At 37.1% G+C, this 23,684-nt stretch overlaps 1 protein-coding gene across 1 annotated transcript; it reads left to right on the top strand.

Moving 5' to 3' along the window:
• Positions 1 to 1,869: 1,869 nt before the first annotated feature.
• LOC140344802 (sorbin and SH3 domain-containing protein 2-like) lies at positions 1,870 to 23,518 on the top strand. Its single transcript, XM_072432012.1, has 10 exons — positions 1,870 to 1,881; positions 2,074 to 2,089; positions 3,631 to 3,814; positions 5,966 to 6,080; positions 10,345 to 10,428; positions 13,330 to 13,386; positions 18,137 to 18,186; positions 19,810 to 19,985; positions 20,558 to 22,132; positions 23,361 to 23,518. The coding sequence occupies exons 1-10, from the start codon at positions 1,870 to 1,872 to the stop codon at positions 23,501 to 23,503; spliced, it is 2,412 nt and encodes an 803-aa protein (XP_072288113.1). The 3' UTR covers positions 23,504 to 23,518.
• Positions 23,519 to 23,684: the final 166 nt, after the last annotated feature.

The raw sequence follows: 23,684 nt of genomic DNA, 5'->3' as shown, positions 1-23,684 counted from the left end.
GTATATAACATGAAGCCTGACAGTTTGCAAATGTCATAATTATATATGTATATAATTACAGGCCTTAGCAAATGCCCAGGGAACCCACCAGAGGTTTCTTTTATGGAAACATTCAGATCTGGAAACCACATATAGTAGATGATCTCAGATGGGTGTTGTGGTATAGAACTATGGTAAAAAAATTGTGTTTCTAGATGTGCCCTGAAGTAGTATGTACATTCTGTGTGAATGGTGACAGCAGGGGATATTGTGAACAATACCTGACAATAAGGATCTGGTGTACATGAGCATACACTAGATACATGTCTTCCCTTTGCCAGCTCATTTTGTAAGCCTCTCTGAAGCAAAAAAAAAGTAAATGTTAGACTAATTGTCATGTGCAGTTTGCCTCAAAGCAACCAGCCAGTTACTGTATTTCTGGTATGGGAAATGGAAGAACGTAGCTTTGTAGTTTTGTTGCAGCTTAGGAGCATAACAGACCAAGATTCTTCAGTCACCTTTTATAATAATTTTTTTTATAAACTAACTTCATACTTTTTCAAGTATAGCTTCTTTGGAAGCCAAGGGTGCTAGTAGGGCATGTTTGTGTATGGGGGTCAGGGTGTTACACTACTACTCATCGGTGTTATCTTCAAATTTCTTTGATCTTTAAGGTTCTCTTTCTAAAGATATTCACCAAAACATTTCTTGGTGAAGAATCAGTTATTGCTATTGAAATACACGGACCTGGAAGAGTCTCTGCCAGGGAATGTTTCAGTGTTTTCAGATTCACTGTTTTATAAATAGACCTTTTAGAGTTGAACAGTAAAGAATACTATCTCTTTTCTAGCCCTGCTGGTTATGGGGATCCAATCCCCTGTACATTACAGATTACATGATTAGGCCCACGTGACAGAAGAGCAGAAAACATTCCTGTGTAGCTGTGCAGCACAGAAAATAGAGCAATCTGTTTATTTGGGATAACGTCTCCTTTAGTCTCTCCTGGGCAGTCTTTCACTTTCTGTGCAGAAAATTTTCTGTCCATCTAAGACATAGGACCTGATTTATGAAAGCTCTGGAGGCTGAAGAAAATACACTTTCATCAGTGAAGCTGGCTGATCTAGCTAACCTGCAATGGATCTGGTCCAGGATTTAAAACATTTGCTGACAAATAGCAAATTACTTTTAAAAAATCCATTCCAGGTTAATTTTACCATTTCACTCACTTGTACTTAATGTGACCCATTCATCATTATATTGTATATATTTACATTTAGCATGTTTCATGCATGCTAATAATATGTTAATGGATTTTCTGTGTAGATACCCAAAGTTCTGTCACTGCTTTTGTATGCTGCCATCCTGGATATAATGTCAGCAACCCCAGCACATTCACAGATGTCTCTTACCTGATACTGTTTAGTATACTAGTCTTTAGTATTTGCTTTCCCACAAAGCTACATAAAAGGACAAATCAACAGATGAGAGGTGATGGAAAAAGGCCGGCACAGACAGTAATTAGTGGAGAAGAAGGCTACGGAATGCAGAGAGCAAAAACGATGTATTAATTGACTTCGCCTGAAGAAGTCAAATACGCTAGAGGTTCAAAGGTACATTGCAAGTAAAAAAACAAGTAACCATTTAAAATACATTACTGTTCCATGCTTTTACCTGCAATGTGCGTTATCTAGCTATCTATCTATATATCTGTCTATCTATATATTTATATATTCAGCCTCTGCCCACCAACTCATGTCCTCTGCAGACTCCTGCATTGTTTAGCCTAGTTGTTGAATATATTCACAGTTGAAACTTCCTACTGCTATCATAAAGATTTAGTTATTTAGCCCATATCCGCAATGAGACTGAAAAAGAAAAAAGTGATTTAGAATGACGGTTATGGTAAGTGTAAATTAAGACTATAAACTACATTTACAGGTAGTTATAACAAGACCAAGCCTCCCCCCCCCACACACACACACACACTGTAAATTGAGCCCGTATAGTTTATTGCCAACAATTTTTACTTGTTTTCTCAGGTTAAATGGGAGGTTCAATTTATAATTGAATAGGTTTATATTTGTGTATATACAGAACTTACTACACAATGGTGAGTGTCATGAAACTTACCTCCATATCTAATCAACATCTATTTTGCATCAATTGGACTCTGTAAAACCAAGTCAAAGTAATGTATGAACCTCCAACCTACGTATATAGTAAATAAACATGCACCTGTACTATGGTATGCTAGAGTTGTGAATACTCATTCTACAACATTTTACTACACAACATTAAAAATATTGTGAGGGTGTGTTTTTTTTTTTTTAGCACTGGGTTGCTTTGTCTGCTTTAACCCGCACAAATAAGCCAAAAAAAATGTGTTAAAGCAATGTCCTTTTTTTTGGCCACCAAAGGGATCCTAAATATGAACTGCAGCTGGCAAGCAGCTGCATTGAAATAGTGCCGCTACTACAATTCCCGGCATCACTCGCGTCTATAGACCATCAGCCTTTCTGCCTATGCGCAGCCCCGCATTGGACTGTTTTATAGACGCAAATAATGCGCGGAACTATCGTTAACATAAAAAGTACCACTTACCTTTACTTCCGCTGAGCCCTCAATCCCACCAGAACTGTCCTCAATTCAGTCTCGCGCTGTCCTAGTTTCTTCCCTCGTCCCAGGTGCTGAGGAAGCACTGGGCACCGCCATCTTCTTCGTCTTCTTCCTTCTTCTGCCTGTGCAGTGTGAGATCGGATGGCATAGCCTGTTGTAAAATGTTAAAAAAAAGTGTGCTGATCTCACGCATGAGTGAGATCAGAATTTTTATTTTCAATGTCTGAAAAGCCCCTTCCGTGCACGATATCAGGCAGGCCCAAAAGGAGCAGCCTAAAGCCTGCAGAGATATGTAAGGTTTGTATCCCAGGAGCCTCTAAGCTTGCATTCGCTCTTTAAAGACTGAAGCAGGGGGTGTAGCACATTTTTACTACTAAGGATTATCTACCCTTTTTTATATAAGGTAAAAATTATGGTGATAGGTTTAAAGCCTAAATGATGATTTGTTTGCTGCAGGGTTGCACTGAACATTGCATGTTGCAATGTTCTAATAATGTTTTGTTTTAAAACACTGTTGAAATTACATTTAATTAATTTGGCTGAAATCAGGGGTTTCCTGAAAACAATAATAACCACTAAATAAATACAACTGTCACACTTGGTTTGTGAGGCCTTAAAGACAAGCTCTGGCTTTGTGAGGTCTTAATCTGGTTTTAAATATAACTACACAGTTAAAACACACCTGCTAATTCAGTTCAACCAGTCTTCTTATTTAGATGCCCACCACACAACATGGACAGTTAGGAAACAGTTACCGTCACTATATGGCCCCCAAAATATCATGTATAACATGGATCTCAGCTATATTGTTCCTTCTTCCACTCTTCCTGCATAATTAAAAACTGTTCTAGTCCTGAAAATGAATTACTTCCTGTGACTTCCTATGTGTAAGTAAGGATATTTAAGTAAAGGATTTTTAAACTTACTCTATAATCCTTCTTTTGGAAGGCAATGGGGACATTTTTTGTCTTTCACCAGCCTTTTTTAACATCTTAAAATGTTTAATACCTTTCTTTATTGTGTTTTTAACAACAGAAAACTACATTCCCGCCTATTCACATCCTGCAGCAAAAACACAGACATACCGTCCACTCTCAAAAAGTGTTTCCGACAATGGCACTGATGTATTGAGATCTTCATCTCCGCTGCCTCCTCCACCCATACCTGTGCCTCCTCCTGCTGTGCCTCTCCGTCCTCGGGAGCTGGCCTCTCCTGAGAAGTGAGTATTGTTAAATCTTAAGTATTAATTTATTGATAATCAGGGTTCTATTCTCAGTTCATATTATTCATATAAAATGTTTTCGTTTTTACAGAATGCTAGACTTGAGGGATCCAATAATGAAAACAAGGTCTTGCATACAGCCACATTAGTTTTTATGGCATGTTAGCAGGTTTAGTAAAAGGTTTATATGGCTTTGTTAAAAAGCCATATGTTCTGTAAGGTGTCCTCATTGAAAATATGCTACCATCATGGCCATTGCAATGCCCAAAATCAAACCCCCACCCGCCATTACACTTCCACACACACTACCTAAAATCTCTACATTAGAATGAAAAGAAAAATGTAAAATAAAATATAAAAAATAAAATAAAAAATATGTAATATACATTTTTCCTCGTTCGTATATCCTACAAACGAGGATGGTAACATCTTCATCTTTTTCCAAAATCCTGGGGACATGGAGGATCCTAAATGTGTTAAAAGACACTCCAGCACAGTCCAGTAGTGTCTTCTTATGAGATGTGAGATACTCATTGTTACTAGGATCTTGGTGAGACGACCATAATAATACCGTTTGCAGTACAGAAGCCTGGGGTAAGATGAGAATATTTGCAAACTTTTTTTTTTTGTACAGGTCAGGTTTACATCTCTGCAGCTGCCAAGAAACCCCAAAACTGCGCAACCATTTGTGTCGGGCAAAAATGATGTGACATGTTTACATAGCTAACCCTAGTACCCTTCACTTTGGTAGAAACTGTAAAAATTCTGATTCGGCATTACTTTCAGCCCCACCGCCAGTGGCCACTAAGCACAAACCTTAGGGGGGAATCTCACCAGCAGGGATATAAACAGCAGTATCAGCCTTTCTTCTATTTTTAAACATTTTTTTTTTAAAATTTTGGTTTTCTTCTCACTTCTATTCTAGAAGCATCTATTCTATGCTTCTCACTTTTATTCTAGACTGTAAACAATTATCAAAATTTGAAACTTGTTTCATGATCACAAAAGCTTTCAGAAACTTGTCATATTTTATGCTCTAAGGACACTATGAAAATCACATTCCTGGAATTATTTGTTATATTTGGCTTGGTTACTGAAAAGGTGATGGAGCCACCAGTATGCAGGAGACAACCTATAATATTAAAACAAGGCAAAAATAGGAGAATTTAGACGTTTCCCAAGGCTATGCCTGCAATGGAATTCCTCTAAAACCAGAATTAAATCATTTTTAATTATGAATTAGGTACCTGATCATCTAAACTTGTGTACAATATAATTTGATTTCAGCAATATCAAGAGACCTGTTCTCTTCTTATACAGTGCTATATAGCATCTACCTACTTTCTGCAGATGATACAGAAAGCATTTGTCTTGTTTCCAAATTACAGTTCTGTAAGAAGAGGGACAGATGGCAGATCACGGTATACACTGCTCAGCTTAATCACCTCCTCTCTGCAGTTTAGTGTACTGAGCATATAAGAAAAGGCAGTAATCATTTTTAATTTATCTGTTTATTTCCATGGTTCCTGTAGATTGCAATATGGCCTATAGTTTATATAAGTATAATAAGTATAATAATTATATAATAATATAAGTATAATAAGTAATTAGGGGAATATAGAAGTAGGAAATATAGAAGTAGTTCAAAATATTAGGGAACCACTACGGTAGTAATCTGATCACACCTGTTAAGGGATGTTCCATTTTTTCCTTGGACCTCCTTTAATTAAACATGTTTTTCTTGTTGTAAACCTTGTCTCACTGTTTTTGATAATCTGCATAATCATTAAAATGTGATAGATATGTTTTGTGGCTGTGCATCAACGTAATCAGATTTTACTAGCAGGAAAAGTTACACGGGACAGCACAGTAACCAAGTGCTTTGTTGGGAAGGGGGTCAGGATTAATGTCCTTCAAAAAGGGTCTCCCTGGAGTTTTTTTTCTTCTTTCTACCTTTTTATGGGTTTCCCCCCAAATTCCAGTAGCATATCAGTAGGATTCCTCTTATGTTAATACACAATTAGTGTTTTTAAATAACACTGAATCTGGGAATCAGGTTATATATATTTATTTTTATTTTGGATACAGTATATAGTGCTGAATTCATAAATAATACTTTAGTTACATGTGTTGATTTTTTTCTTCCAGGAATGAATGGGAACCACCTGACAGAAAGGTTGATACACGCAAGTTTCGTTCTGAACCCAGAAGCATATTTGAGTATGAACCTGGAAAGTCCTCCATTCTTGAACACGAAAGACCGGTAAGATCACAGCTTAAAAGCTGACATTAAGGTTTTGTGATATTTTGTGAGATTGTAAGAGTAGAAATCCCAGGTAAATAGGTGGTATTAAGGATCAATGGGGCTTATGGAATTAAACTTCCACAAATGTGGGTTATTCTATAGCAAATAAACAGAATGTATCTTTTCCTGATCAGACTGTAGTAAAATAAAAACGACACTAGTTACAACAAGTTTAGTATAAGCATTTTTAACTGCCTTTAAAAAAAAAAACACGTATTTTTTGTTAAATGTTTACTTCCATTTTATGGCCCGCTGCTGGGAACTGTGCTGTTCATGTGTTTGGTAAAGCATAGGAAGACCAATCATTCACTTTACCTTCTTGTTTCAGTGTTACTAGCATTGTGTGATAAAATACTGGCTTTTCCTTCCCCTCTCTAAAGGAATACAAATGTATCAAATGATATTGCCCCCATCATATGTGACATTTCGTTTCCATAATACATTCTCTGCTGCATGTTTAATAAATTTTAGGTTCAGGAATTCCTTTATGTGACTGTTAAACATAGATGATTTAAGGGATGGCAAGCCAAATCCTAATCACATATTTGTGAGACCTAAAGTGAAAATTTAGTTCCCTATCCTGACTACCATGTCTCTTGTATGATTGCTGTATTTACAGAATAGATGGCCCCATAATACTAAATTGTACTACAGAAAATACTCCAGCCTTCTGCAACCACCAATCATATTACCGCACATCTCAGCTCATGATGATTTTGGCTGAATGGAAAGATATTTATTTAAGCCCCTTCAGATGAGATCATCTGACCAAATGCCTAGGCATCTGGTCAAATCAATAACTGCAATGGATGGCTGAAGTAGTAATTTATCTTAGCTTTTCAGGGAACTTTTCCTAGTTAGAGGTTCCTGTCCTAACTCTCAGAGAAAGATATTGTATAAAAAGTTTCAACCAGAATGGAGGCGTCTGAATACTGCTGTTAGTAGCATTTGTATGCTAAATTTTTATACTCAATATATTTTACAGTAGAGTATTACAATTCCTAATTATGTTTTTGCCTCTTACTTTTACATGAATATTATTTAAAACTAGCTTTCATGATATGCTCCAATGGCAATCAAATTTCTTTATAGATTTAGAAATATGCTTACACTTCACTAGCCCATGGTACAACTCAATACAATTCTACGATTTCAGCACACAGTCCAGCATAATACTGAGAAAAATGCACTGTAACATTTTAGTCAGCTGCAGGACAAACACTAGATTCCACAGACAGGAGAAAATAGATTCATAATTTTTTCATTTCTTTTAGGAATAAAGTAGATGTGCCACTCTCTGCCTAAAGCACTGTGTATAATAAGCTTCTATCATATTTACTTTTCAATGAAATTCATTGCTGAGTAATTATCTCCACACCTGCTAAACTATCTAAAGAGCAATATAACAGAGTTGGTTTGTCCTGCAGCTTACAGTTTTCTTAGTTTCACGCCATACACACAGAAATAGGAGAATTATTCTATAGCTAATGATACTGTAAAATGTTTATGTGAGAGTAACTATATACTCTTTGAGCTTTTAGTCAGACAACAGTGTTGTATGTTTTGCAAATGTGCATGATAGGTTCTATTTAAGTGGCTTTTACAAGGTTATGGTAAGATTTCTAGGCTGATTCCAGTTGATGTGGGAAAATCCAGATTTAAAGAAACCATACTCTAGCAGTCTAGCCTGGCAGGAGTGGCTTGTTTTTCTTAGACAGGAATAACCTAGGCATGTTGCCAAACAAACTTTGCTGCAGTCCTGCATAAATACTGCATCTCCTGATGAATCTAACAGTGTACAAAAACTAAATGTGAAACCTATGACATAATATCAATCATGTACCACATGCCATAGATTTCCCAAGAGGTTCAGCTGCTCTTATGTAGAGGTAAACGGCGTGGGAGCAGCGACTTGTCCCACAGACCCAGTTAGTATTGTGCTTCTAATCTCTTGTCCTGAGATGGCACAGTATGTCCAGTATTTTATATTAAACTATACATGGAGATAGCCTCATGGAAGACTATAATAAGAGCACAGGATTTAATTTAGTGTCAAGTCAGTGATGTCAAAATGCAGCAGTTTAGTGTGGATATGTTTTTTTTAAATATTTTATAAAAGCACATAATTTATCAAATATATTGCAGTGTCAATCATGTGTCAGTCATGACTGAAAACTATATAAGGTTTTTTTAACCTGGATGCAAAAAGTATGCATATTTTTAGGACTCATTCCTAATAAGCTGCACTGTGTTGTGCAAAATCTATTCTTTCAACATTTCTTTCAACACTTAAATGAACACACAAACACTTTTATTTCTAGTGTCAATCACTCATTGGCTGTGTTCAATGTATTGCTTCTTGAAAGAAAACCTAATAAGGTGAAGGGGTAGACAGGAGATTTTTTCAATGACATAAAAATCAGCCATTTTACCTGCCAGGAATAAATGTTTATACCTTCAACATACCTTTAATTTGTCTCTGCAAAGTTCCATTTCTGACTTATTCTCACTGACTTCCGCTAGACTAGCAGCAAGTCTTCGGGCAGGAAGTAAGAATATTTGAAGAATGAGACTTCACAGAATCAAAGTAAAGATATGTGGCTAATCATGCTTTATGGAAAATCTTACCTTTAATTTAAACAGGACAGCTTGAGTTCAGGTAAAGTTTAGAGGTAGGTATGCCTTGTAGGTAGCTCATCTATAAAGGTGAAGGAACACAACAGAAGACTAGCAGCACTCAAAAAAACTAAAGATCTCTAATGTCCATCTGCACCTATACAAGCATCATAAAAGTAGCAAATACGCAGGTCAGCCTGTACTTTCAATAGCATGTCAATGCTTGCAATGATGCATTTGTGTGTGTCATGGCAACATGCTTGCACTTAGATACATTTTTATGCATTTTCACTAATTTTTTTGGTGACAACCCCGAGCAAAACACTAGGGTGCAGATTCGACTTAAATTGTGAGCCAACAGTACTGTTTTCCTAACTTGTAAGACAAATCACTGTTTGAAAATGTTCACTATATTTTCATGCTCTAGTAGCCTTAAACAAGGACCTAAACCTTGGACATGTGTGATGTCATAATATTTACATGTCACAGCTATCAATTTCATGGTGGTGGAACTTCATGTTCTAGAAGCAGTGTTACTCATCTTTTGTTTAAAAAACAAAAATCACCCATTTATCTAATGCCAATAAAACTGTATGCTTGGAAAACTATGGTGATATGGTGACATTTTCTAGGCTGGCAGTTTATGAGACTTGATAAATATGTCTTTAGGCAAGAAAACAGCCTAAAGAGTTGTCTTTCATAAAATATTGCCCTAGAAATTTTTTTTTTACCTTTTGCTTTTACCATAGCACAAATAGTAAGATCAATGATGGCTTTGTAAAGAAGGTGACATTTAATTGAGTCAAGGCGAAGCTTCTGCATGGAAGAAGGCACATTTTTCCTGCAAGTATCCCAGGAGGTAGCAAGAAAGCAGAGTAATGTCATTCTTGCCTAGGCACACATGTAGGCTGTAGGAAGATTCTAAATAACTATGTGAAGATTTTTGTAATGGATGAAAAAGTCAAAATTTTGGTAAGGGTGGAGAAGGCAGATGAGGGATGGACCTTTCTGCTTTAACTGCAAAGTACATATAGACCTATAGACACAGAGACCTGTTACTCTGTTTCCTAAAATTTAGAACTATAAATGTTATGAGTTGTGAATAGGAGCTGTAAAGTCAAACAGATTTGCATCAAGACCAATGGAAAGATAATGTTTGGATGGGGATGGTAAATTATACATAAAGGCAGAAATTTGAACTCTGCAAAACAGAACCATATATTTGAGAATATTGTTAGGTACGCACCCTCCTGATAGAGCCAGTAGTAATCCAACATTTTATTTCAAATCCTGTATTTGTAACTGATGTGTGATACATATCCTGGAATGTGAATACTGAATGGGTGGGCATACAAATGACTGTGTGACTTGTCCGGTCTTGTAGTGGCAGAACATAAAAGAGTCCGATAGGTCCAGTAAAATATTAGGAATACCGTGGAATTTTGTAAAAAATAAGATTAGTGAAAAAAGCATAATATTAATACATTTTGTTCTGTGGCCCCTCATCTTGTTAACATGCTTCTGTTTCCTACTCAAATACTGTTAAGTTTAGCAAATGCATTTTTTGAGTACCGTTTCCTTCCCCCCTCCTTGCTTCCTACTCCAGAATGGTCGCATAAATCCTGATGAGATAGATTTAGAAAATGAGCCATGGTATAAATTCTTTTCAGAGCTGGAGTTTGGACATCCGGTAAGTGAGGTTAGATACTAATGCTTACAATAGCTGGTAGGAAAAACTAATCCTTTGAAGCTTATGGTTAATTAACTCCCACTTATGCACCATCGTGGATTAACATATGCTGTGCACCTATTTGGAGATATAAGTAAGCATCAGCTTTAACAGTTTATTGGATGACGATAACATGCGCTAGCAACGTGATTTATGTTTAGGGAAACAGATGATCTTCTTGGTCTACCAGTAAGTCACAGCCTGACATTCATAAGTGTGTCCTTTATGTCTGCATGCTGTATCCTGTCTCGCCATTTCCCCATACTGACACACAATTTGAAAAACACTTGTTACAAGTTGTAGGAAAATCTGCAGACCTGGAGAGTTTATTAATAAACATCCTGTGTGGCCAATGCGCCTGTTAGGTATGAACTCCAGCTATTAGAAATGCTTTTCTCACAAACCTAAATAAATCTGAAAACTGTCCAACTGATTTTTATGTTATTTATTAAGAGCTAGTTAAGCTTATATTGATTTACAGCTACTTTGGTACAGATTACTGAAGCTTTAATTGTTAATATGCATTAAACTCCCCAAGTGGTAACAAGGAGAGAACACTTCCTTTCTAGAAGCAAGCAACAGAAGTACTTCTGTCCCACTGTTGTGTATCTGATACAGCAAACCAGAATTAGAAATGTAATTTTCATTAGGGCAACTCTAAGGTTTTATTTCACCCACGGCACCATGGGAAGGTAAAATTAAGTCACACAAAAATTCAAATAAGGGAATATATAGGGTAAAATCTCATATATACACATATATATATATATATATATATAACAGCCTGTACAACCTTGCCCCCTTATGTGCTACCGCCAGAATGCACCTTCCCCTCAATCTAACTTTTTAGACACTTTACAACATATTCCCCTTTCACTTTTCTTCCTCACATATTCCCCTTTCTTAAGACCTGAATGAAACATTAGTGAAGGACAATTAATTTGCATATCTGCATTTGGGAGTAGCAGTTTGGTGTTACTATGTCAGTAAACCCACCCTCCCAGAACTCTGCTGACATAAGGTACCGGGGCAGATAGGGCTGAATTAAAGTCCTGGGTAACACATGTAGTGTTTGTAATTCATGAGGCTGGGAAGGAGAATCTAGGCCTGTATCCCTGATCCCCACCCCTGATTCCAATACAAAAACATTACATTTTTTAAAGCCTGGGCTGCAATTTGTGATTGTAGCCGCTCTGTGAAATATGGATATCTGGCTGGTAAGACATAATTACATAGTGATTCAAAGAGGGGTCTAGAACACATGGAAGATTTTCATTTTCTGTAAATTCCTTTTAGTCAGTGCCTGGGCTGTATTTGAAGATGTCTGGTACAGCTACAATACTCCAAAAAGAGATGCACTGTAAAACATATTTGATCTTCCTATTCAATTTCTGTGATGCATCAGAGAAGGAAGTTTCTCATTCTGTTTGGTTGTCTGTATGATTTTGGCTACCTGGTAGAGAAAACTAGTTGCCAATTATAGATAAAGAATGTGACAGCCATTGGCTGGCAGGAACAGTAAGATTTGACAGCAGAGAGCTCATTGTTTCTGCTGTTCATGGGCACAAACCTAAAATTTTGGCACAACACTATGTGGGCTGGGGATTTCTTAATGCTGGCCAGCAGTACCCATCACTAATTCACTATGTTTAGGGGTCTGGTCCAAGCTTTGTCCTGTCCTTCCCTGATCCCATCTCTTTAATCTCATTGATTTTTGTGCATTAGTCTAATAGTCCTATACATACAGGTTGCAGAACAGCCAGGCAAAGTTTGGCTGACCTACAGCACATCTTCATTTTCTTCATTAAAGTCTGGTGCTTTATGGGACTACTATTGAACATTGAAATGGTTTAAAACCTGCTTGTTCACCCACAAAAAGTAAATTAAATGCTAAATTAAAAAACACAAAAAGGCAAATGTGATCACTATAAATCCTTATGTAAGCTAGAGTAACACATTAATTGTATATTAGTTAAAAAAAATACTAATACCACTCTATTTTTGGTATTTTCCAATTACTTAAATTGAAATATAAAACAAAACATGCTACTTTAGGTAAACCTGTCACATATACCTGTCATTCAATCTGCTTATTTATTTGGCTCTCTGACTGTATAGTTTTCAGTAAGGATGATCTTCTACTGTTGCTTAGTTTTCTGGCAAGTAGTTTTAAAGAATCAGTAGCACATTAAAGAATACTGCAGATCTTTTTAATATTCTATATTTACAAAGCAGAAACAGAATCAAGCTGCTGCAAGATTACCTGTAGTCTGTGAGATTAGAAAAGTTTTGTTTTTAGGACACTGCAACAGTTCCTTGGATGTTGTTGCTACAGTGTCATCCAGAAAAATGGAACTTTGGGTAACCCCTGTTGCTCCCCTTAAAAACGCCTCTACAGTTACTGTGAACATTACATCTTAGATTAAAGTCTGCATGTATTCTAAACAGAAAAAACAGCTTCTAATATTAAATGATGCAGAGCATCATGCTGTACTATAGAGGTGCACAGAAAAAATGGTGCAAAATAGGGTGTTTTTGTGTGCTGGACCTGCATGTCTTGTGTGTGAGTTGTTAGTGTGCTTTCTTTACTTGGAGTCATCAGGCCAGTTACTGGACAATGCTATTGTTAAATTAGTGTGTAGCTGTGTGCTTTTTGTGTTGTGTGTATTGCATGGAGCCATTTTAAAACTGCTCACTAACTCTCTATTGGCTTTTTCTCATTTCGCTAGTTTGTTTTCTTCACTTTTGAATTTAGTTTTCTGGGCAAAGTAACTCCATCACCATTCTCCATCACATTGGTAACTGTCTGCTATCATGATTATTCATTTCACCTCTGCGTTTTTGTTCTGTGTCTGCCACCAGCCTCCTAAAAAACTATTGGATTATATGCAAGAGAGTCCCCCTCGTGTGTCTACTGAGGTAAATGAAATCTTATTCCTTGTTTGCATGGTCTGAGTGCATAAGGTAAAATGTGTTGACTGTTCTGCATCCGTTTACTTGTGGAACATTCCTTTCCTAGGGTGAGAAGATGGTATGGTTAACCAAGAAGCATACATGTGTAACAATAGCAGTACATAATGCCCTTGTGGTCAGATTATGGACATTCTAGTTTTTTACTTAACACATTTTCACATTCCTAGTTCTTTGCCTCTAGCTAAATAATGATTGAGTATAGGGCTGCAGGGACTTACTGCAAGGGACATTTTTCATGTGGAGTTACCTGCCAAATAAATGATAAATTATGGAGAGTAGCCATTAACAGAATCCGGAATAAATGGCTTCTGCCTTTGAGAAGATTTAAAAGCTTTCAAGACAGCTCAAGTCTTCTCTTTGAACTTGATGCACTGGCTTCTGAAAACGTTTTGTCTTACCGTCAGCAGTTTGGCCCAAGTGAAAAATGGCCTGTTCTTCAGACTGAAGAGTTGCCAGATAGTATTAGCAATTCACACACTGAATATTGGCCTGGTTTTCAGCATTATTACCTGATGAGCATTACGCCCAATATGATGCTATAGCTGTAAAAGGTAATAGATCCAAATATAGACAATAGGAAAAGTACCTTTAGATGTATAGTTTTGATACACATGGCAAAGGCTGTAGGATGTATTCTCTGTAAAACATTTCATGACATTCTTCAACTGGCAAGATGATAAAGTACAAATCTATAAAATGTTTCTATTTGTTACTATTTGGAAATGAATCTCATTTCTAGATGAGTGGTACAGTGCTTGTTAGGAAAACAGAAAATGCAGACAGGGCTTCCTACTGTATCCTTGTATTATAAATATTGAAAAGTAACAATGATCAGTTACAAATTGTGGCTACTTCAGTCCTTTAAAAAAGTGCAGACTAGACTAACAGGGTTCTGTGGCATCATAAAATCTGCTACCTTTCATGTTTTACTGTCAAGTGAAATGTGTACCCTGCAAAGATCAGTCTGATTAGTATAGTCCTATGTCTCTGCTTCGCCTTAATGAATCCACCTTGCATTATTATGCAGGGTCCGCTTATTACATTCTGCCCCCAGCCCCTCCAAGTTAAGATTGTCACACTGTTGCTGAAAAATACAGTTTTGGAAATTTTTTAGAGAAAATCACCTAATTTAAAGCCATTCTTAGCGCTAAGGGATGGGTGAATACTGAAAATCCCAAATATGTCATGAAGCTGTCCTGTGCACACTGCAGGAACATCAGGATCATCAGGAATACCATCAGAAAACCATCAACCATCTGTCAACAAATTTAAGAGGAATTGACAAGGGAATAATTTATCAATAGAGCTCTATTGTCTAATTCTACTGTAGAATTACCACCGACTGAATATACAAGTGTTAAATAAATTGTTAGGTAGGCTGCACCACTACATACATGTACAAATCTAAAGCTGATTCATGTAACAGTCTGGTTATACATTTATGTAGTGTAAGGGCCTGCCTGATTGGATAAAAATAAGAATGGTTTGAGTGCAGTGCTTCACTACACAGCCAATAGAGAAGGAGTGACCAGTTTAAATCAGACGTAAGAATCCAAATTTATAGAAGAATACATGTGTCTTCTTTATAGAAATGTACTATACACCGATTCAAACTTTTCTTACCAGGAGAGTTTTGGATTAAAGGTAATTCTAGTGCAGCAAGTACCCTTCAATGTGAATACAGTTCTATAAAAGACACCGTTTCTACAATTATAGCTTGTGCACATACATGGGACTTATTCATTCGTACAATTCTATGAGAATGCACAACACAAGTGTGATAAATAATAGCAAACACAACCTGATTTCTGTCCCTCCTCAAATAATGTGAAATGACCTGGATACTTGTTCTTAGGACTTTTGTATGTACTTTATGTTTGGTCAGTGTTCCCCTCCTAGCAACCAATTAGTGTTTAATTACTAATGCCTTATATTCTAACATCAACAGGCAAAAAGTAGAAACTGATTGGTTGCCAGGATAGAAATTTACAATGGTATACAATCAGACACTTGAGGCCCACAGAGTTTTCTGGCAGTTATATTTACCTTTTAGATCTTGGTTTTTATGCCTTATCATGCATGCCATTTGAAGTCAGTAGGGTAAGCCTGTGTTGTATTTTGTATCATGAATTCAATTCTCTGGACAGACAAGTTAGGTGTTTATTATTATATGTCTAAAGAATGGAAAACTCTTAATTTAAAAAGCAGGCTATAGTATGACTTGTGTAAGTTTTTTTTTGTCAATTTACAATGAATGATAGTCATGCTATATCCAAACCCTCAATAATGAGCACATCCCCATAAATACAAGATGGGAGATGAAACCACACATTACCTATTATCACACATTATTTATATAACACAAATTACACAGCTCTTTACAAAGTCCATAGTCATGTCACAAACTTTCCGCAAAGGGGCTCTCAATCTACCATAGTCATATGTCATTTTTATTATTACACAGTATTTATATAGCGCCATCAAATTACACAGCGCTGTACAAAGTCTTGTCACTATCTGTCCCTCAAAGGGGCTCACAATCTAATGTCCCAACCATAGTCATATATCAATTATACAGTTTAAGGGCAATTTTTGGGGGGAAGCCAATTAACCTCACTGCATGTTTTTGGGATGTGGAAGAAAATCCACACAGACACGGGGAGAACCTGCAAACTACATGCAGATAGTGTCCTGACCAAGATTCGAACCGGGGACCTAGCGCTGCACAGGCAAGAGTGCTACCCTTGCCCAGAATATCACAGTTTAAGGTCGAATTGGGGGGAAGCCAAATAACTAAAGCCAAGGAACTAAACTCAAAAATGCAAAAATCCTCTCTGGGGGTGTCCTGCATCGGGTCCCGCGTCATCCCTGCATCCGTCCCGGAGTCGGCACTCCGGGCCCCGCCATCTTCTCATCTTCCTGTTCTTCTTCCTACGTAACCAGACCCAGGCACAACATTGGGTGACAGAGGATGGAATCATAAATTGCTGATCTCACTGCTCATGCGTAAGATCGGCAAATTTTTCCCTTTGTGCAAAAAGGCTCCTTCTGTGCATGCCCGAAATGCTCAGTAGTAGCGCCCAAGAGCCTTCCAGGATGCCTGACATAGGTATCCCGGGAGGCTTTGCGCTCCCATTCATTCTTGACTGTCTAGGTTATCGAGAATTAGGGGGCAGTGCTGCATCCTTTCTTTTTTTTCTTCAGTGCAACACCCTTTTTTTAAAAAAAAACAACTGAATTTTTACCTTACCTAAACAGGTTGTCTACCCCTTTATGTAAAGTGAAAATTCTGAGGTTAGGTACGCTTTAACTGCATGTTTTTGCAATGTGGGAGCAAATCAGAGTACCCAGAGGAAACCCACACAAACACATACAAACTCCATGCAGATAGTGTCCTGGCTGAGAATCAAATCTGGCACCTAGCACTGCAAAGGCAAAAGAGCTAGCCACAGAGCCAACCATGAACCATCCTGTGCTTGGATCATATATGTCTACTGAACTCCCATGTCATCCCAATGTTTGTTAATATTTTGTGAACAATAAACCCCCCCCCCCCAACCATCTACATTGTAGAAAAAAACAGAATATGCACACAGAACTCAAGCACTGTTGGAAATCACTGTTACTACTCCTGGAACTGTACTCTGTGACGTTGGTCACTCCAAGTAACATAGAATAAATTGTACTAAATGAGAAAGGATAATTTGGGAACAGAATTAGGCAGGCATTTTGATTTCTTATACAGCAGTTCTTTTGAATTTCTCTTACCTCAAATTTTAATCTTCTAACACCAAAAAATGTACTTACTACTTTATTGTTCTTAAGGAATGACAAAATTATTGCAGTATAAGCTGGCATTTGTAAAAAAAACTGCTCCGATCCATAGGGTGGGATGTACCGATATGGGAGATGAATTGTTTAAACCGTGCCTTGCATTTAACTGCATGTGTTTTTTGTTCTGGCAAGAGCTGCAGATGATACATTGTACTTTACTGAGTGGAGTTACTGCTTGTTATACTGACCACTGACACAATGTTACCACTTAGATACATTGGGCCTGATTTATTGAAGCTCTCCAAAGTCTGTGGGGGATACACTTTCAAACCTGAAATTGCATTCTTAGTCATTTGAAATTTGTCAGCAGATGTTTTCAGTCCTGGACCAGATCCATTCAAGGTTTGCTGGATCACCCAGATTCACTGAAAGTGTATACTATCCAGCCTTTGGAGAGCTTTAATAAATGGAGCCTATTGTACTTTGTAGCATTTTAATGCATTACTCCATAATCTCAGCTGTTCCAAAGTGTAAAAAAGCATGGTTTTTATTTTTTGCTTTCAGTCCCCTTTCTTTTCTATTTGTATAGAACTTGTCATTTCTAACAGATAAACATTATTAGAGTCAGGAAAATGAAGGCAAGTTACAGAATAAAATGTACTTTATATCCACTGTAACACATTGGTATAGTAAGATTATTAAAAATAATTATTGGAAAATATAAAAAAAAACATTGTTAATGTATGTCATTTGTAGATAATGTTATTTCTCAGGTTATTACCAATAGCCTCTTATTTGCTTCCTTACAGAGCTGTCCTGTGCACTCTCTCAGTCATTGTCAATGATTTACAGAAAGTAGAAAAAACCACAAATCAGTGAATGTCCGCCTGAATGTCTTTTTTTTTTTTTTCCTGTTTTGTAGACCTCTTTATACCAACCCTCCATAGACAAAGGCATGGAAAGACCTTCAAGGTAAACTTTTTTAACTTCTATTCATTGTACAGGAACTGGGTATTTACCTGATAGCAGGTTGAAGTGGTAAAAAAGAAAGGGTTGGAGCAGTAGAGACCGTAGGTCCAAACCATAACTGGATCACATTCACTTTGCTTTAGCACCAATTCATGTTTGTACTATGCTGGTTTTACCTTTTTTGTATTTCAGTGCTGCTAATCACTTTCACCCATCTTCAATCACTTCCTATCTACATTCACTTACCCCAGTTTTAAATGCATATTGTTGCTCAGGTTTGACTTCCTAGTAGTCTATGCCTGCGTGTGTTTCCAGAGCCACTTAGTCCAAGCCGCATAGTTTCAGGAGAGCATGACAGGCTGACAACACATCAGCTAAACTAGGAAACAGTTGTCAGCCCATAACAGGAAGTGCCTGAACTAGGTAAAATCTGCATGACAGGATGTCATTTTTTTTTTTTTGGAAGCTGCATTAACATAAAATACAACTTTTAAATATTACATTACCATGTTAGTGATTTTATTGCAACTCAGTATAACAAACTGTATGCTGATGTGATGATTTCTTTAATACTTAGTAATCATACACTTACTCTATATACATCCAATAGAATCCATAAGGTTTGATGACAAAATGCACACAAATTACCAATAAAAATGTTGTTACCTGTGACTAGCGTATCTTCTATTCCATCTTTCATATTCTAGTATCAGACGTTAGGTTGGTTCACTTCCTTCGAGTAAACTCCGAATTCCCATTGCAATAATTAGAGAAAGAAGTCACTAACGACAAATCATTCACCTTTAATTTGTCATATGGATGTCGGTATGGGCTTCCCTTGCATTTATCTAATCCCTATTGTACTCAGAGGGCCCAATTTATTTTATCCAGAAAACCCAGAACGGAGTTTCTTAAAGATTGCTTCCTATTAGCAAATGAACCAGATGCATTCCAGATTTGCTGGATCACTCAGATTCACCCATGACAGCCTATCTTCTCCAGTCTTGGAGAGCTTTAATAAATCTAGGGGATGGCTTAGTACACATGAGCATTGGACATGGTCTGTTCACATAATTAAGCCATTATTAACTTTAGTGGTTGCAGTCCTCAGTAGAATGCTGACATCAAAGCTGGCGCTGGAAAAGTGAGACACCAGTGAATGTTTTTAATTCAGTTTTGTCTGTGAAAGTTAAACAAAGACTGTAATTAACTATGGTTTATCTATACTCCCAGTGCTATAATTGGTCATACAATATTGTTTTGTGATGTGATATGGATAAATGTGTATGTGTTCGTGCAGAAGCAATCTGAAGCACCCGTGAGTTGCATTCAGAATAGTCATAACCTTTATGCTCTTGTACCATTAATATAATAAAATCATTCCTCCCAGCATGAAGTCTGTACTAGGAAGCTGCAGTGTCACACTCCGATTGTTCTGGAGGTTCATATTGATTTTTGGGAGTGAGCCTTGGACACAAGCCAGGCTTCACAATGCATTTCACTAAAGTATTTTAAAAGAAAAATTAAACATAATGCAGACTTGCATTCAGCTTGGAAATGCTGCCTGAAAAACTCTGGACCACAAATAAAAAAATAATGTTAAATGTAATTTGTTTTTGCATGAAGCTCTTCAAGTGACTACAGGAAGAGACGGAAGTCTGAGCCCAATGTGGGCCATCAGAGAGCTCACAGTGACCAGAATGCAAATAGACACACCCTAAGCCGAACGGGAGTTCAAGGCACAAACACTCTGAGGAAACAATTTATTAATTCTTCACCTCCATCTCCTTCACGATCAAAAGGTATGAAAAATATTATTCAGTTTTACACTTTATATCACAATGGGAGCATGCAAGTAGTTTTCAATATATGATTTTCATTGCAACAGCACCATCTAGTGGTATATTTAAATATATCGTTTTTTTAGATTGTTGCAGTAGTAAAATAAACAGTTTTTATTTAAAATATAAAGTGGTTTTATTATATATATACATTCTTGCTTTTGTATATTTTATTTGGACAGTGTTGCTACTATTTCTTTAGTCACTAAAACATTTTACAGCAAAAGGGCATTTATCTTCTAACATATGGTCCTGCATGCAGTAGAATCTAGTAATACTTTTCACTTTTCACCAAGAGATTTACTGGACATATTATGTACATAATTATTTCTGTTATTATTAAGAGAATTTTGTCATGGAATAAAAACTTTTCGAGTCTGCATCACTTGAGTGTGTTACACACCTGGTTTATGTCCATTGGATGCTCTTTTCTTTTTCTGTTTCTGTTTGTAACTAACACTTTATCTTTTGCTGTCAGTCTGTTAATTTTTGGAAATATCTCTTTCTTACCATGCTGCTCTTTGGATCTGAAGGTGGGGAGATTAGCAGAATGTATCCCCCCCTCTGCACTTACTCTGTTCACAATCCAAACTACTCAAAATCACTAGATTACTGTAGTGGCTATAGTCACCATTTAGCTGTGCCTGATGATACAAAACGCTCAATTGGCTTTAGGAATGGTTGGCATATGACTCGACAGAATGCAGAGGTGTGGAGCAGCACAGAGGAAACAGCATCACCAAAAATAAAGTCTAGAAGTTGTGATGACCTACTGTCAGAAGATCACAACAGTTTCTCCAACACACAGATCAAATCTGAAAGCATGGGCTCATTGTTATGCGATGAGAAATCAAAGCAGAATAATCCCATGGCTTGGGACAGTACTTTTCCAGCTGAAGGCTGTGGTGCTAACAAGTCCAGGTCTCGCCACAGATCTGCTCATGACACTCCAGGTTTTCTAAAACTGTACAAAAAAATGCACCGCATAAACCGCAAAGACCTAATGACCTCCGAAGTAATTTGCTCTGTTAAATCCCGAATAATGCAATATGAGCAGGAACAGCAAAAAGGTATATTTGCCAGCTGGAGAGCTGAATCAGAAGAATTGCCAAGAGATATGGTTCCAACCAGAATATCAGAATTTGAGCAGCTTATTCAGAAATCCAAATCTATGCCAAATCTTGGAGAGGAGATGTTGTCTGCAGTGAGCTTAGATATTTCCACTGGTAGTTCATGTCCTAAACGAAGGTTTTCCATTGAATCTTTGTTGGATGAAGACACTCCAGATAGACATATACCTCAGGTACAGCACAATGGGAAATCAAAATCTTTGGTTCCTGTTCACATTGAGGTTACAAGTGACCAGATTCCACGGTCACATACTGAATTATCAGACAGTGATCCCGATGCAGTTGTTTCAGACTTAAGTGACTTTATTCAAATTGAAGGATCGTCTTTTTGCAGTGAGAGTGATTTTGACCACTATTCCTTTACATCATCTGAGAGCTTTTATGGGTCTGGCCATCACCATCACCACCACCATCATCACCATCATCACCACAGACATCTTATCAGCTCTTGCAAAGGACGCTGCCCAGCTTCATACACACGTTTCACCACCATGTTAAAACATGAGAGGGCTAAGCAGGAGAAAAGTGAACCCTCAGGAAGACGAGAAACGGATTCAGGCCTTTCCAAAATTGCATTTCTTGTTAGTCCAGTGCCTTTTCGTAGGAAAAAAACATCTACACCTAAAAGGCAATCTGAAAAGAGCCGATGTAAAGCTTCTGTGTTTGAAGCTCTGGACTCTGCACTTCAGGATATCTGCGACCAAATAAAAGCAGAAAAAAGACGTGGGAGCTTGCCCGATAATAGTATTCTCCACAGACTTATCAGCGAGCTTCTTCCAGATGTTCCAGAGAGAAATTCTTCTTTAAAAACATTTCCATTTAATACTGCTAACTCACCATACTACCAGCTGCCTAAAGATGGTGCTATCCATTACCCACCATACCAGAATGATTGCGGAAGATTGCCTATCAGTGCCTCTTACCAGGATGTGGATGCAACTAACAACAACTCACCAGATAGCCCATACTGTTTTCAAGGTGCTTCAGTATTATTACCTTCATTTATATACATTGATCTTATTCCATCTCATATTGTCTGATCCTGTGGACACATTCAGCACAGACATAGAAATTCCACAACCACTCTATTTTGTCACGTAAAGATGAAGTAGGAAGACCAAGTCTAAGCATCTTCACTAGTGTTAGATCAGAATGAGCTTTAACATTTTCAGTTAGTTATTTTCTCCTCAGGAATATTGTTAATGTATCTGTTTTGTTACTGCTTCCTCTTAATCTCTGCTCCAAAACCAACTTCACCACTTGGAATTCTCTTTCCTCCTATCTGTATCATATTTATTAGTTAGTGGTCAGAAGTTTTGTAGGATAGTTATGTCATATTAGTATAATGTATGAGAGAATCAAAATATGATTTTTTCATTTAAAAACAAAACACAGCATTATATAAAATATTAGTTCTATAAAAAATTAGGCTTTACAGTGAATGTGGTACTCTAAACCTACATTTTTTTTAGTTCTTTATTTTTTAATAAATTCTTTATTTAGAAAGTGAAAAAGATGGTACATGAATAATATTACGACAAGAAACATTTTACTTTTTTTTTCTTGTGATTATTATTAGTCCCAATATCATATGTTGGGTTGCAGCTAGGCCAAAGAATGCATACTAACTACAGGTATAATATCACCAGGCAGTAAGTCAATCTAGCTGTTAGTGCAGTAAAGATAAAGTAAAGTATTCTGAACATTATGTTGTTAAAGAGATAAATATGGTATGTATAGGATCCAGCTTTTTTATTCATGTTGTGTCCCTTAAAAAGCATACATTGTATTGCATGCAATCATTTCATGCATGTGAGTAAAGCATGGCTCATCTGTAGTGTGTACAATGTCTAACTTCTCATCTGTGCAGCTTTGCTTGGCATAAATCCTACCTTAAATACATGTGAGCGGACTTTCGCAAATGAACATTCTGTCACCCTGTGCTTGTCAGCTAATGCTTCTCTACCAGGGAAGCCTACAATGAAGTCATTCCTTAGGAATGTATTGAATGTCTCCACAGCAAGGGTAGGAACGGCATGCCTATTTTGTATCAGGAGGGTCTGCAATTATGTCAATTGCTTAAAATAGACCGTTAGCTTTGGAGACATTTGTAGTATATTGCAAAGCATACTAATATTTTCAAATGTTGTGCTAATGTCAATTGAGCTTGATACAAAAAAGTAAAAATAAATGTGTTGTTTTCTAGCAGAGCCAGAATCTCCTCGGAATTATTCCTCAGCTTTCACTGATGTGAGCAGGAGTTCGGCAAGGAGGGGAGCACAGGAGAAGGAGGTAACACACGAGCTATACTATACAGGTGGGATGTGGAAACCACTACAGGACTTATGAAGTTAACCGAGCTTTAAGCAGGACAGAATAAAAAAATATATCAACCATTAGATTTATGTTACAAGGCAGGTGGCCCCACTACACTTGATTACAGAGTAAGTTGAATCTCATTCTCAAAGTGTTACCACTGGTCTGCTTTATGGATGTTATGGCAGCCACTGAGGGAATACTAAAATTTGCC

This window comes from Pyxicephalus adspersus, unplaced genomic scaffold, assembly GCF_032062135.1.
Source record: "Pyxicephalus adspersus unplaced genomic scaffold, UCB_Pads_2.0 Sca22, whole genome shotgun sequence".
Lineage (NCBI taxonomy): Eukaryota > Metazoa > Chordata > Amphibia > Anura > Pyxicephalidae > Pyxicephalus > Pyxicephalus adspersus.
The sequence above is the reverse complement of the archived record's forward strand: the minus strand, read 5'-3'. Positions and strand labels throughout refer to the sequence as shown.

Bases quoted from the DNA above. Each gene is read 5' to 3' on its own strand.
- LOC140344802 (XM_072432012.1), top strand. The intron at 10,429-13,329 runs GTAAGTGAGGTT...GTCTGCCACCAG, and splicing joins AGCTGGAGTTTGGACATCCG to CCTCCTAAAAAACTATTGGA. The intron at 22,133-23,360 runs GTGCTTCAGTAT...GTTGTTTTCTAG, and splicing joins TAGCCCATACTGTTTTCAAG to CAGAGCCAGAATCTCCTCGG.